This window comes from Phoxinus phoxinus (genome assembly GCF_949152265.1).
Source record: "Phoxinus phoxinus genome assembly, chromosome: 12".
NCBI lineage: Eukaryota > Metazoa > Chordata > Actinopteri > Cypriniformes > Leuciscidae > Phoxinus > Phoxinus phoxinus.
In genome coordinates this window covers 2,902,326-2,919,167 of record NC_136887.1, presented here as the reverse complement: position 1 = coordinate 2,919,167, position 16,842 = coordinate 2,902,326, and the positions used below count along the sequence as shown (strand labels likewise).

The window sequence follows — 16,842 nt, the reverse complement described above, 5'->3', positions numbered from 1 at the left end:
TACTAGTTACTAATTACTTTTTAGCCAGCGATAGTTAATGTATTACCAATAAATATTTAATCAAATCATAGATCTATGTAGAAAATAGCTACTTTTAACACATTTTTACCTTATTGACAAAGGACATTAATAAGTGGTCGTGATACTGGAATATCAATCCGCACGAGCGGCAATCAGGTCAACACTAGTTAAGCTAGCGCTATATAAACGCAGTCTGCCGGAAGCTAGTTATTTTAGTCGATAAAGTTTTAAATATGGATATTTTGACAACACTACTACTAGGTTGTTGTTTCTCCAAACTTTGAGTCCAATAATCACTCTGAGCTCTGCCTTCACTTATGATCAGCTCTTCACTCAAAACCTGCGGCTGCTTTTTTCAGTCCAAAATCAAATATCAGGGTTTTTATTGGTCCGTTTACGATCTGATATTTTTATTGGCTACCGAAATGCCGGTCAAAGATTTGAATATAAATTAAAATTGTACTCAGTAACGAAATGTGATTTTACAAGTATCGAAGTAGATTACTTAGCTTAATATGTACTTGAGTACATTAGAGTACATTAAGTAAAATTACAGATGTAAAAATATACTCAAAAAAGTACAAGGACCCGAAAAAACTACTTAATTACAGTAACGTGAGTAGTTGTAATTCGTTACTCCCACCTCTGGTTAACTGGAATACAGCTCATGCATGCAAGAGTGACAAATGTTATCAGAAAAGATGATTGGCTCTTTTAAGATCAAAATTAGCCCTATTTACTTTGTTAGAAGGCATTACTAATCAAGTTAATTCACAAAAAAAACAATGTTTTGGTAATCTTTCATCAAAACCCATCAGGAATGGCCTTGCATCTCTGATGCCGTCAGTTTGAATGAAACGCCTACTTTTATAGATCCAATCAACTCCCGGTGGAAGAACAAGCCATTTTCCTCATTCAGGTTTCTGCCAATCTCATGTTAATCTTGAGTACACATAATGTAGTATTACATCCTTCATATCTCCGAAGAGTCTTTAGTTTTATCAGATTTAGACCGATACGCTATACCGAGTCTTTCCGAAAACAGCCAATTATAAGTGTTGATATTTTAGACCTGAGGGGATTAACATACGTCATATTAACATAACTGACGGGGATTGACACATGCACGTCACTTGTGCGTGTGTGTCTCGTCATATCTGTAAAAGGAGTAAAGTTGCTCCGACTGCTTTGACGTGTGTGTCTGTGTGTGTGTGTGTGTGTGTGTGTCTCATCATATCTGTAAAAGGAGGAAAGTTGCTCCGACTGCTTTGACGTGTGTGTGTGTGTGTGCTCACTGTGTTTTCTGGCTTCACCGCTGTGTTTTCGGCCAACTGGCCACCCGGGGAGTCGAATCATTATTGGGTGAATTTGCAGTGGGTTTGATAACAGAACAACACAAGAACAGACATTCAGAAATGTAACGCACATTTCAAAAAAGTAGAGTAACTGGCGGACGCATTGTTTTTTTAGAGAAAGAAGTATGTGAATTTAGTATGTTTCCTAAATATCTGCAGACACATTATAGTATTTTTATGCTTTAGTACAGTCAAAAAATGACATACAGCACCTTTAACTGAAGGTCTCAAATCTCACAACAGCCATATCCACCTTAAGTAATCTATTCTTTGTGAATGTGCGAGACTTAAAGTCCCCCTGTAGTCAATCATTTTATCCCTTACACTGTAAAATGTAATAAGTTGACTTTACTTAGAAAAAGTGAGGAAACCGATTGCCTTAAAATTTCCAAGTAAAGTAGTGTATTAATTTTTAGTTGGCACAGCTTCATAACATTTGTATAGAAAACTTGTTAATCAAGTATACTCAAGTACTCTTGAATCAAAATCATTAGTTGTGTTAACTTCTCATTAGAGTTCACATTACTAGGAAAATATCAGGAAACCGATTGCCTTAAAAAAACAAGTGAAACAGGAATAGTATGTGGTACTGACACATGCTGAGTTATAGTTCACTAACACAAGAGTTCATTTATAAAGCGTGCGTATGCCCAAAACGGGGCTGGAAACGTACTTACGCCAGTTCCCACGCAAAGGTTGTGATCTATAAAAAACTAACTTGACGGGAGAATGTGCGCACCTTTAAGCAAACTTTGAGCGGTGCGTACGCACATTCTGGAGACAAAGGGAATTGGCGACACTGATGGTGAGCTGGAGTTATGTCTTTTTGGTCACTTTTAGACAGAAAATCGAAATAAAATTATACATATAAGGAAATATAATTCAAATATAATTTCACTCACCAAGCCTATCGCTTGAAGCAAATATCCACACCTTAAATGTCCGCGCCAGCGAGCGCGTTGGGCCGTTTACGCATATCTAACGGCAGATGAAGTAAAACTGTAAATCTTCATTATGAGTCCTAATCATAAATACAGTGCATGTTCACAATAACAGTTTAAATAAAATAATGATTTAAACTATGTTTTACTTCTGATTACTAAACTATGTCATATTACATTTAGATTAAATATGACATTCTCATTAATGGAGTTAAACACTTAAACTAGCTACATGAAATTTACTGAAAAGTTAAAATAGCCTATATATATAAATAGCCTATAAATATGTGTTGTGGATGCAATGCTTTTGAACACTTTCCCTTTGGCATGCTGTGTTTCAATGTTTTAACTACAGAGATAATTGCTGCCTATGATAATAGCAGATTGTGCAAATATAATGCACAACAAGGTCGATCTGTTTCCATTAAAAATACAAATCAATTAAAAATACTATTTGGTCAGTGGAAAAGATTGAGGAAAACTTTCTCTGAAATGTATTTTACACTATTTGATTTATTTATTCAAAAACAAGGCAAGGATAGGCTACTAATTTATTTTTATTAATGTAATGTGACGGCACATCCGTATTTCATATTTTCCAAATGTCTTGTACCGTTAAACATGTTATCACGTGGATGAATAATCATATGCAAATGATATGCAGATGAGGATCTGCATAGTAAAATGAGGCGTTGTAAGCTCCATATATGGTTATTTCGGGGAGGAGACGCATGTGCGCACAATCTTCCACTGACTGGGATTTATAAAGTGAATCCTGCGCAGTTTTTGGCGTACGCACGGTTTTATAAGTCTGAATATTTTTTTGCGTACGCCATTTTGGGCTTTCGGGCGCACGTACACTTTTAGTAAGGATCCTACGCACAGTTTTATAAATGAGACCCCTGGTAACTAAAAAATAACTGGAGAGAGTACTTGATGATTTACCTTAAATTAAATGTAATTGTTACCATGGTTGTGTTTTGCATGCTGAATATTGAAGTCTGTGTGACTCAAGCATGATCAATTACAAGAGTCACAAATATTGAGGGATTATATAAACCCAATTGAGTTTCATAAGGTGTTTAGGACATAGGTGTAAGTGTTAGCAACAAAATTATAAAAGATCATTAATGGACATGAAATATAGTCACACACACACACACACACACACATACACATATATGCATCGCTGCGTTAATTGGAAGAGAATTACAATAAAGTAAGTAAAGTAAAGCCCAACCAAAGGGATCACTAGGAAAATCTAAATCAATTTATGAAGTCAACTTATGTTATGTTCTCTCTAAATTTTCAGCTGTATTGACAATTCAACATTCAGGATGACTTTGGGAGGAAAGTGGAGGAAATGGAGTGAAAAGTCCATTAAGAATTTCCCCGCCTCAAAAACCAAACTCAAACCAATCAATTAATCTTAACTTGGATTTTCTGAGTACCGTAAACAAAGCATAGTATGTGCATAGTACAGATTACTAGATTTTTACAAGTAAGTTAAGACATTAAGTAAAGTTAACTAAAAAGTTTTAGTTAGAATCTCTGTTGGATTTTACAGAGTAAAACTCATCTTTGATCACCAAATTTACATGAATTTCCTTGCTTGAAAAAAGTTTCTTCATGCCTTAAAATATCTTGAATGTAACTCGACACCTTTGCCTCATTTAGTATGCATGGTTCAATGAATATGCAAATGAGCCCCGCCTCCACTCACTCACTCAGAGATCCACTGGGTGACGATCACACGTTGATCTGATTGGTTACAAGGTAGTGTGTGACGTCAGAAACACCAGCGATTTCACACCGTGTGTTTGAGACTGTCTTTGGTTCACTGCAGTTTTAAGCAGAAAATACTCAGCAATGCTGTCCACTTATGAACTTACACATGGTGTGTGTTAAAGCAGATTAATAACACCACATACACACATAAACAACATTACAAGCTGGATTTACACCACAGGGGGACTTTAAGATTCATTAGCCGTTATAGGGAAATAATTAGAAGAGTAACAGTAAACTTTAAAACCATTTGTGCTACAAACCATTGCTTCTGATAATAAATTAAAATAATATAATAACATCAATATCAAGCAGCATAATGGACAGTTTCTGCACAGCTAAAAAATAAATGGAAGTGAATGAGACCCGAGACTTAAAGTTACAAATGGCCGCGTATCCGCTCTAGTGGTTTGTGTATAATTTCTTCCATTAATTTAAACGTTAGTCTCTTCCTTTTATTCATTGACTAAAAGTTTTGTTATTATTGTTTAAAATAAGCAGTGATTCAGTTGCGTTTAAAAAAATATTAATATTTGAGAAGGTTTTCCCACCCCAAATCAAAGTGAATGTCACAACCAACATGTAGCTGTTTTGTTGCAATGACAAGAAAGTCATAAAACAGGAAATTATGTCACATCACTTTTAAAAATATGATGTTTTGAGCTTTTTATGACATTTTTTTATTTAAATGGTTCATCCATGAACGGGTCAGGATATTCATGACTCATTTTCTTTTTCTTTTTTTTATAAAAATGTTTTAATTAGTAAAAAAAAATTTTTTTCAAATGAATCTTGATGTTTTTATCTGCATTCACACGATTTTCTGACCTCAGTTTGACACATAGACTCTGGTGTCTGTTTGTCAACTTCTTTCATGTGTTCATCGGGGGAAGTGAGGAAACGAAAACTGCAATTAATGTAATTTTGGCATTTTACTGTCAAGCTTAGATATTTAATTTTAGCAGATGACCTTTACAGACGGCTAATGCTCGTCAGAACTGCGTGTAATGCGTGTGTTTTCATGTGTGTGTGTGTGTGTGTTCCAGAGTAAATGAACTGTATGTGGATGACCCTGATAAGGACAGCGGGGGGAAGATAGAAGTGAGTTTAAACATCAGTTTGCCAAACTTACACTGTGATTGTGAGTATATACATAAAATACATAAATACTCTTCTGAATGATGTTTTTCTATCCTCATGTGTTTCTCTTCACCCTGTATTGACATGTTATGAGTGTTGGAGAGTTGGCTGCGAGTTACTGTTGGTATGGGATCTTGATTGGTTGACGTAGATTGTGATCGGAAACGATGCTCAATGACACACAACACAGTCTCGGTTTGAGTATTGTGTACATGTTTTCTCACAGACGCATTAAGATGGACCTTTTACCTCAATTTTGAAACTCGAGAGGAAATCATACAGTCATATGTGAGCAAACGCATGAGGAAATGCCATTTTTATATTTGTTAATGCACGAGGATTTGCCAAACATTATTTGATATGTCTTGTTTGCGTAAGTGATTCAGTCACATGACTTTTTTTTTCCTATTGTGAGTGACTTAATAGATAGTCACTAGTTATTTGGATTAGGGTTGGGCGATTAAATGACTTTGCTAGTAAAATAAAGTGAACAAACACTGTGAAAATCACAGTTATATCTATAAGGTGTACTATCATACGCTAAAAATGGTTAAATATTATTTCTTGTGTTCATTTTTAGTGGAACGTGTGGTAATTTATTATATTTAATCGGCTTTTAGATGCATCAAGTTTGTAAATATGTTTGTTTTTGTGATTATATTCAAAATAAAGTAGAAAAAAATATCAATTTATAGCTAATCATACAAGATCTCAGTAATTACCGTACATAAATATTGAGAGATGACGCATGGCTGAAAAAAAGATGTTTAGCTGTATCTCCAAGCCCTAATTAGGAAGTTTCACTAAGCGTTTAATCATTCAGCGTCAGCAGACACTTTTATCCAAACGTACAAATGCTGCTTCTTTATGACTGGGTTAAGCCGTTAAACCAACATAGAAGCAGTTAAAGGGACAGTTGGTCCAAACCTGTATGAGTGTCTTTCTTCTGCTGAACACAAAACATACTTTGAAGAAAACATCCAAACCAAACGTCCATATGATGTAAGTCGATGGGATTCATCAGCCGTTGGGTTACCGACATTCTTCAAAACACCTTTTTTTTGTGTTCAGGAAAAGAAATTCATTTATACAGGTTTAGAGGAGAGTAAATGTGACCCTGGATCACAGTCCCAGTCTGGAGCCGCACGGGTATATCTGTGGCAATAGCAACTATACACTGTGTGGGTCAAAATGATAGATTTTTCTTTTATGCCAAAAATCATTAGGATATTAAGATCATGTTCCATTAAGATATTTAGTAAATGTCCTGCCGTAAATATATAAAACATGTATTTTTGTGAGTGAATGCAGCACAATCGTGAACATAAATGCACAACTTTAAAGGAGATTTTCTCAATGTTTACATTTTTTTTCTCAGATTCCAGATTTTCAATAGTTGTGTCTCGACCAAATATTGTCCTATCCTAACAAACCACACATCAATGGAGAGATTATTTATTCAGCTTTCATATGATGTATAGATCTCAATTTCAGAAAATTTACCCATGTGACTGGTTTTGTGGTCCAGGGTCACATTGATTCAACTCATCGTCATGTTAATCTAAAAAATTAAAATTAAAATAAACGGACAGAAAACCGATGCCTCGTTCAGTTCATGACGTAGTGAAATAAAGGACAAATGCTTTGCATTGGGCGCTTTGTTGCGTCCAGTGTAGACATGGTGTCAGCCTAAGCAATGTGCCTTGCTGCTTTTTTGTCCAAAAAATAAATATATATCAAAGTTGAAGTTTGTTTGGAAAGCGAGTTGTTTCTGAAGGTCAGCACCTCGGAGGAATTGTGGTCACCTCTGATGTCACTCTGGGCAGATCCTCAAAAGTTTGGAAACACATTTGCAACCGGCTGTTACACACACATTACACAAAGGCCAAACTATGCTCAGAACAACATCTTGAGGCGTCCTCATGGGTGAGAAGCGGAGGTTTTGCCTATTATGGAAGACGTTTTTCTGTTAAATGGAGCATGTGTGACTGAAACCCGAGTTTTTCTGCCCTGGTTATGAGTCATGAGGACGAGCCTCGCTGCGATCCGAATAATGACCTCATTTACTGTGTTCAAACAGCCTTCTGAAGCACACGCCGACATCGAGGTTTACCTTTTCTGAAGAATGCGTCAGAGGGTATTTCCCATGAAAAGAGGCAGGTTGCTAGGGCATTGAAATGTGCTTACTAATGCATGTTTGAGTGGTTGCTAAGGTGCCGTGGTTGGTTTTCTGGTGGTTATTTGGTGGCGTTTTCAAGTCTTTGTGGGGTTTTTTTGCTCACTTTATTGTCTTCTAGATGAAAAGTCTGATTATAAGAGCACTAATATTGTACACATTAATCAGTAGTCATAAGACATTAAAATTAATTCCACAGTAAATGATAATTGGTGAGAGATATCCTCGGAAACGGATGTTTTCCATTAAACTACATGGGGCTTTTTCATGCTGTATGCTAAATAATTTATTTCTGTAGACATACACATCGTTCCCTCCTTTACAACGTCACTTTTCAACACTCGTGTGTTTATGTGGAAAATGTGGATGCTTTTTCCTTTCTGCGCTTGCTGAGAAAACCATGCGAGACCTTTAGTATTCTGGGCACACGTCAGATTGCTCTAAAAAGGGCAATTAAGCGTTTCCATTCGCACATTTGCCCCTTAACGAGTGGAGATCGTGTGGTTGTAGTTTACTGGATTGAGTGTAAGCTGTAGAAGTCGTCGAGTGCCTAATCAGTATTGAGCGTCAGTGGTTTACTTCACTGGAAATTGTCAAACTCCCTGGAAAACGTTTGATGGGATCATTCTTCCATTCAGTGTCTGGCTGGCCTTTAATTTTTTGCACTTTTGAGCTCATGAATCGTAATCTTACCGGTCACCATGAGAGGAAAGAGCCAGTGTTTCTCTCTTAGGAAGGTGGTCTTAAAATAGCATTGGCTACAGGACAACATGCTCTTAGTATAACACGTCAGAAGATCTGCCGCGACACACTGGTGTGAAAGGTCGAGTAAACAGGTGTGCGTAATGATTTTAGCTGCAACATGAACTTGTTCGGGATAGTTCACCCAAAAATAACTTGGCCAATAACTGTCAAGATCCAACAAACTCCTGGTATTAAGATGTGCTTTGGTGGATCGGATCACGAGTAGGCAAGGGAGACACATTCCCGTTTACACCTGGTGTTTTAATCCGTCTCTTTTGTCCACTTTCAGCCACTTCTGTCCTGATTGCTTCGAGGGGAGGGTCTATGGATGGGGAAATGTGTGTTTTTTACAGATCTTTCAATCTAATGGACAAAATAAGCTTGCGCAATTTACATATGAACGTGAAAAACACACGGAGATCAGCATCTTTCTGCTCTGACAGTCTCAAGATCATTTCAAACGTTGAGTGTGTGTGTTAGAAACCAGGAATGGAGAGAGAAATTTATGATTTGTGTGTTTTTCATCTTCAAACCAAACTTGTGTCTTCAGCCGATAAAGTATAACCCCGTCTGGCTATCGCTCTTTCCATAATGTTCCCGCATGAGGTCAGTCGCTGGAGAGAAGACGTGTTTTCTGGCCCTGGAAATCCAGAGTTCTCGCGAGAGCACAAGTTGAATTTGCTCAGCGAGTTACTCTGGTGTCGAGTAATAATGCTCATTAAATATGCTCCTCTATCTGAGCTGCACCAATCACATCGGGTTATCTGGTATCGGCGGGCCAGAGGCGAGATGACATTAGTCATTAGTAAACACTGCAAGATGGCTGTGGATGAACACCAGTTGTTAGAAACGGCTTTGGGCGCTACAATGAAACATTTAGACTTGCCTTTATCTCTAAAAGAGGAACAGAAGACGGCGCTCGAATCGTTCCTTTGCAAGAAGGAAGTTTTTGCTGTTTTGCCGGATACGGCAAGAGTATAATCTACCAGTTAGCACCGCTCAAGCTCGACCCGGAGGACAGACACGAGAGGCGGGAACAGAGACGGGATCAATGTGAAGTTGCAGAAGAAAGAAGCCGTGGATCAGGAGGTTATTATTACACTGCAATAGCTGGACTTAAGCTGGACACAACTTTTCAAATGTAATCAACATTTTCCTAAGTACTAGATGTGTTAGGCTATTCAACATTACATTTGAATTATATTATGCCGAAATTAACGAAATTACTCGATAAAAGATTTGATTATTTTGCTGAAGGAGATTCAAAGATCCGAGTCAGTAAAATGATCCGAACTTCCCACTATTAGCTGAGCGTATGGGGCTTAGTGATACATCACCCGTGTATTGTTGTGATTGGTCGTGGTGTTAGCCAATTGCGTGCAGGGAGATTTTCAAATGCAGGCTTGGTGCCGTCCTTTGAGCTGGCCGATTTTCATTAATGGACACCAGACCATTAATCTTTCAGATTTAGGTCTGGATTTGCAGGCTGGTGTTTTGTGGCTGTTTGAACACATGAGCGTTTGCACTACGACAGCAGTGTGTGTTCAGCTCCCTCTGGAAGTGGAGAAAGTGGACGAGAGAGCCGCTCACTCCTGTGTTTAGAGGCGTCCACTCGTGACCCCATCCACCAGAACACTTCTCAACACTGGGCCATAAAGATGTCACAGAAGTAGTCTCAATACAGGACTACTAAAGCCAAACACTTGGAGGAACAACTCCCATTCAATCACTGACAATCTGCCATAACTCTCGAATGTCGTCCAAACTCGCCTCGACCCTAAAGCCAGTCTCCTCGTGTGTGTTGTTGAGTCTGCGTGTCCAGCTTCATGCAGATGTAAACGTTTCACATCCACCAGGAGTTTTTAGATGCACTTTTCCTTTTTGATTAACATCCCGAAAGTATTTGGACACTTGAGTCAAACTTTAAAATGTCTGAATGTTATTACAAGAGAAAATCTCTTAGTAAGTGTTCCACTAATAAAAATCACCAAAGCAATGTTTGATTTTTAAACAGATGTAATACAATTTTATCCTTTTTAATGTCTTAAGTGTCCCTGTGCTTTTTTTGGGACCACTGTACAGTCAAACCAAACATTATTCAGACACCAGATATCATTTATTTACTAGTGTGTGCAGGACACTATAGTTAATTTATGTAAGTGCGGAGAGCAAAATAAAGTAAACTGTGACATATTATACCCATAAACTCTTCATACAGAGACTACCAGTAACATTATGAACATTTGGGACTAAAAATGATTGACACTTTGAGCGGATCATGTTCTGCTGAAGTGTTTCTTCTTTAACTGCTAATGCTCTTTTCACACACACACTGAACACAATGAAGCATTGCTTGGTCACTGGTTGAGCTAAACTGGTATTATCTAATTGTGTAGTTCAATTTACCAGCTGACAGATATTCAACTTATTCATGTGTGAGACAGTCTAACAGAAGGACGGACAAAACCTGTCAAATATCAACTGAGTTCATAACTCTGAGTTCTGCTCATATTTAATCACCATTTTCTAAACTATAGCGAATAAACTGATAATGTGAGAAATGTGGAAGGAGTCTGAATACATTTTGGTTTGACTTTACATCTTCATCACCGGTAACGTTGTTGAAGAAACTGTCCTTTTGCACAGTGTAAATGAAAATTGTCCCTCGCCAATCGTCTGTGTTTCTGTGTTTTCCTCTTCTCTTCTTCTCCTCTCCTCTTCTCCTCCTCTCCTCCTCTCCTCCTCTTCTTCTCCTCTGTGTTTGCATGTTTGCAGTGGTGGGTCTGGACATCCAGGACGAGATGGGCCGGCATGAAGTGGGCCACATAGAGAACTCGATGAAGATGCCTCTTAACAACGGCCACGGGTGCCGCTTTGAAGGAGAGTTCAGTATTAATAAAGTAAGAGACGCCTGACGTCACCTGAACTCTGTCTTCTTGTCGGGTGTTGAATGTTTCCTGTGGACCCGCTCATCGTAAGACTAGAAGCCGGATGAAGTTTCATTGGCGTCCTTGTGGATTCAAACATTTCCGCTTTCTCTGTAATGGAGATCGTCTCTGATGTGTTTGTCTGTTTGATAACCAGGGGCGCTACGGATCGCTGCCCCGCGGTTCGGCACGCGTGTGATTCGCGGATTAACTGCTAAAGTTTACCATCTTAGAGAAAAGTTAATAATTTGGACGTGTTTTGTCTTGCCAATTTACACATTCAAACAATTGTAAGCGCAGAAGAGAGAACAGTCGCGCACACACACACACACACACACACGCGCGCAGAGAGAGAGAGAGAGAGAGAGAGAGAGAGCTGTGTTTCAGACAGCACTCGAACACCGAATTAATTCCTCTTTCGCGTTTCCTTGGCCTTGAACGGACACATAAACACACAATTATGTCTAAATGCCCGTCTCAGCAAGTGTTTGTTCGTTCGTTTGTTCGTTCATTCATTCATTCATTCATTCATTCATTCATTCATTCATTCATTCATTCATTCATTCATTCATTCATTCATTCATTCATTCATTCATTCATTCATTCATTCATTCCATTTAAAAACAACCCATGGTTGACCAAAGTGCTGAACAGGACAGAGTAATCAGTACAAGGATAATACGATATAATAAAATTGCAAGAGCAATCGATACGATTACAAGCAATAGAATAAATAATACATTAAATAGAAAGCAATTGAAGGTTAAGAGAGAAAGTGTTTTTTAAGCAAATGAAATGACGAAACTGTTCTGGGTGATCGTGGTAGGCTTCTCCACAGTTTGGGGCCTGCTGCTGCAAAAGCTCGGTCACCTCGATGCTTCAGTCTCGATCTGCGCACAGAGAGCAGTCCAAGCTTACTAGACCCAAGTAACCGGGATGGGTTGTGGTAGTGTATTAAGATACGTACCCTGGTGTTAGGCCGTGTAGTGATTTAAAAACAAAAACTAGAACTTTAAACTCAATTCTCTGTTTGACTGGTATCCAGTTTAGAGAAGTTAAAATCGGAGTAATATGATCAAACTTTCGACAGCCTGGCAGCTGCATTTTGTACTAATTGAATAATAATAACTAATAATTGAACAGTTGAGAAAGAAACCGGATCTTTGTCAGTTTATTCGGTCTTAAAGTGACAGTAGACTAATATTCCTGCTGTTGTCTGTGTCATTAATGTTAATAAAACAACCGAATACAGCTTTATCAAAGATTAAACTATATTTAATTTCTACAGTGAAGAAATAGTGTTATTTTAGATTCAGGCTTAATTATTAATTTCTGTACCTGAATACCACTGTTAGACTTTGTAACTTTATTTAGTTTGATCTCCGCTTGTAATGTGTGTATTTGTTCTTATTTAATTACTGACTGTTCACTTGTTTTAAATAATGTGTGAACTTTATCAGTTAGGCTGAAAAGCAAATATATATAAATATAAAAAAAAATTTTTTTGCTGACCGAAAAATTATCCGATTTGTGGCTCAAAAACCGTAAATGATCCGTACCGTGATTTTTGTGATCCGTTCCACCACTAGAAAGTACTGGTAATCGACAATGAACTTGATTATCGGTTATCGTCATCAATAACTGATTGATGGTTATTCAATAACCCCCCCATACAGTATATATATATATATATATATATATATATATATATATATATATATATATATATATATATATAATTTTTTCTGATCCGAGAAATCCGATCCGTGGCTCAAAAAAACGTAAATGATCTGAGCGGTGGATGTTGTGATCCGTTCCCGCACTGATGATAACTTGTGTTGTTCTCCAGGTCCCGGGAAACTTCCACGTGTCGACACACAGCGCGACCGCGCAGCCCCAGAGCCCCGACATGACCCACGTCATACACAAACTGGCCTTCGGGGAGAAGCTTCAGGTCGGCAGGCGCCGTCGGGCCTTAAGAAATAAAGGACGATGTGAAATCAACATGGATAAGTCATTGTGGTGTCGCTCCATTGCAGGTGCAGCATGTCCAGGGGGCTTTCAACGCGTTAGGGGGAGCCGACAGACTTCAGTCCAACGGTATGTCTTCAGCCTTCTCTAGAGTCCGGGTCAATCACCGTCATGTAGGTTTTATCTGTTTGTTTGTTTAAAAATACATTGAAAATGCACTTACATGAAGGGGGGGTGGGTGTGTGTGTGTGTGTGTGTGTGTGTGTATGTGTGTGGGGTGTGGGTAGTCAAAAATGTCAGGCTGCGCTTGTATAATAAAAAAAGCCGTATTAAAATAATTAAATTCTTGAAAAGAAAAATACTTTTTTCAAGTATTCACAATCATGGTTACACTTTATGATAGGTTCCATTAGTTAAAGGTACACTATGTAAAAAAAAAAAAAAAAAGTGTTAAAAACTCTCAAAATTTAAATGAGTCAATACACTATGGCCAATTATAAGTGTTTATATTTTAGACCTGAGGGATTGACGGGGAAATTGCGTACATGCGTCACTTGTGCGTGTGTGTCTCGTCATATCGTGAATAGAGTAAAGTTGCTGCGACGGCTTTGACTTGCGTGTGTGCGTGTGTGCGTGTGTGTGTGTGTGTGTGTGTGTGTGTTATAATGCATAATATATTTTCATAAATAATTATAACTTAAGTTAAAATGCAGTGCAGATCTCAGCTTCTGAAACTGGTTGTGTGTTGTGTTTTAATGCATTCACTTTCTGTAACAAAGGTGCAACAAAGAGTAGATGAGTATTATAACTGGCTACAGTTTTTGTCATATACAACACATTATAAGGTGCATTACAAGGGATAAGTAATGCATTAAACATACTTGTTATAAATGGTTTAAGTAAAATATTAACATGTTGAAATGAACATGAACTGAGACCAATAAATGCTTTAGAATAACTGTTCATTGGTAGTTTATAGTTAACTCATGTTAACAAATGGAACCTTATTGTAAAGTGTTACCATAAAAGTTGTTTATGACTGAACTGCTTGTTAATATTTGATCAACTTTTGTCACGTTGTGTGTGACCAAGAAAGTAATGAGGTGCATAAAACAGGAAGTGATATCATGAAGTATTGCAGATTGCAAAAGCAATGCTGGTTGTTCATTTAGAGTGACTCGCTAAAAATGTAATGATTGTTTTTTAATTAATCATAATATTTGGCGGAAAAATTAAGATTTTTGTGGACACTTTTACTTGCCATTAAAGGCCTGTTCAAAACAATAACAACTATAACAACTATAACAATAACTATATTATCGGTTAATGTACGATATCGTTCTCAAAGCAGGATGGATTCTGATTGGCCGTCAGTGTTTTTATTGTTCGTCAGCTGGGAAAACATCCTTCTGACTCCAACAATACCGTTCCTCTGTGTCGTTATCGTTACAGGTGTTGTGTGGATTACACTATTAGAGTCAGAACCATTGTTAAACCTTTATAGTTATAGTTCTTGTATTTGGTGTGAATGGGCTTTAAATGGGGGGTGTAATGCCCTTTTCACAAGATGTAAAATAAGTCTCTGATGTCCCCAGAGTGTGTATGTTAAGACATAATTGTCATAATTTTGTACATTGTTAAAATTTTCACTTTTTGAGGGTAAGCAAAAACGCGCTGTTTGTGTGTGTCCCTTTAAATGCAAATGTATTGTAGAGCTAGAACCATTGTTAAACCTTTATAGTTATAGTTCTCGTATTTGGTGTGAACGGGCTTTAAATATGTAAAATAAGTCTCTGATGTCCCCAGAGTGTGTATGTGAAGTTTAAGCTCAAAATAAAAATTTATAATTTTTTACAGCATGTTAAAATTGTCACTTTTTGAGGGTGAGCAAAAACGCGCTGTGTTTGTGTGTGTCCCTTTAAATGCAAATGAGCTGCTGCTCCCGGAACAGGGGGCGGAGCTTCAGGAGTGCGTGTGTGTGTGTGTGTGTGTGTGTGTGTGTGTGTGTGTGTGTGTGTGTGTGTGTGTGTGTGTGTGTGTGTGTGTGTGTGTAGCTCCGATTACCAAACACACTGGTCATTTCTGGTCAAAAAGTTTTAGCCTTTTATGTTCAAACCGGAGTCAGAACTTTGAGGGTCGTAACTTTGCAGATGTTGTTTATGCTAAAAACAGCAACCTTACACACTAACTACAGTTAAATAAGTGAAATCATGATCAACCACCCCTTTAAACAGTTGTACCAAATATTTTGCCCCAGATAATCCAAAGAATCCTCATAGCCATACGATCTAAGGCGTCATGTCCGCAGTGCAAAAGTTGCAGGGCAAGTAACGTGCAGAAATGAAATGCTTTGAGTTGAGAGTTTGTTCAAACCCGTAGGAATGAGCAAAAGCAGTATTGCAGAGCGTCCGCCTGTAGACTCGTGTAACTGAGAGCGTCTAACACCCAACTCAAGTCACACAGATCGTGTTACTAAACAGACATAAATAGTAGAGAAGAACTACGTCACTCCGATGATGATCTACCATCCTGTCTGGGACATTACACTGGCAGATCTGCACACACACTACCAGACTACAGGTCTTCTGCTTCTGCTCACTAAAGCTGCATTTATTGATTAAAAATACAAAAAAAAGGTAATATTGTGAAATATTATGACAATTTAAAATAACTGTTTTCTATGTGAATACAGTAAAGTGTAATTTATTCCTGTGATCAAAGCATCATTACTCCAGTCTTCAGTGTCACATGATCTTCATAAATCAGTGTAATATGATGATCTGATGATCAAGAAACATGATTATTATTTAAAAAATATATATATTTTTAATCTAATAAATGCAGCCTTGGTGTGCAGAAGAGACTTCTTTTAAAAACATAAAAAATCTTAGCGATCCCAAAGTGTGTGTGTGTGTGTAACCTCCACAGAAATAAAGCCATGCGTTTGTGTGTGAGTGTGTGTGTGTGTGTGTGTGTGTGTGTGTGTGTGTGTAACCTCCACAGAAATAAAGCCATGCGTTTGTCTTTCTGCAGCTTTAGCGTCTCACGATTACATTCTCAAGATCGTCCCTACGGTGTACGAGGACCTGGGAGGCAAGCAGAGGTTTTCCTACCAGTACACCGTGGCAAACAAGGTAATCTGAGACACACACACACACACACACACATGTGAAGTCTAAATATATGAGCGCACTGTGCTGATGCCGGTGCTTTCCATCGACGCTGGATGAATTATGGCTCTCTTTTATGAAGCATTTATCACCTCTGAAGACACTGGAGGACGTGTGTGTGCAGTGAAGCTGGCGGCATCGTGTGTGTGTGTGTGTGTGTGTGTGTGCGTGAGCGCAGAGAGGTGTGTTAATATGAGCTCAGGGGGTGTGAACGTACTGAGAAACTGGTCTCCGAGTGTCCGAGGTTTCTCCTGAACGTGTGAATGTAGATGTTTCTAGAGTGATCTCCAGCCATGCTCTCTCTCTTCACTCGCACCGCTTTAGGCCGAAGCTGTGTGTGTTGTGTGTTGTGGAGATGGCTGTGTGTTGTGGAGATGGCTGTGTGTTGTGTGTTGTGGAGATGGCTGTGTGTTGTGGAGATGGCTGTGTGTTGTGTGTTGTGGAGATGGCTGTGTGTTGTGGAGATGGCTGTGTGTTGTGGAGATGGCTGTGTGTTGTGTGTTGTGGAGATGGCTGTGTGTTGTGGAGATGGCTGTGTGTTGTGTGTTGTGGAGATGGCTGTGTGTTGTGGAGATGGCTGTGTGTTGTGTGTTGCGGAGAGTAAAGAGG

The 16,842-nt window shown here is 38.3% G+C and overlaps 1 protein-coding gene across 1 annotated transcript in view; it reads left to right on the top strand.

Moving 5' to 3' along the window:
• ergic1 (endoplasmic reticulum-golgi intermediate compartment 1) overlaps nt 1–16,842 on the top strand; it is a 36,891-nt gene that overhangs the window by 11,511 nt on the left and 8,538 nt on the right. The window contains exons 4-8 of the mRNA XM_079630756.1: nt 5,152–5,246; nt 10,941–11,065; nt 12,942–13,046; nt 13,132–13,192; nt 16,097–16,197. Coding sequence (XP_079486882.1) covers nt 5,152–5,246; nt 10,941–11,065; nt 12,942–13,046; nt 13,132–13,192; nt 16,097–16,197 — 487 coding nt within the window. The remainder of the gene's footprint in view (nt 1–5,151; nt 5,247–10,940; nt 11,066–12,941; nt 13,047–13,131; nt 13,193–16,096; nt 16,198–16,842) is intronic.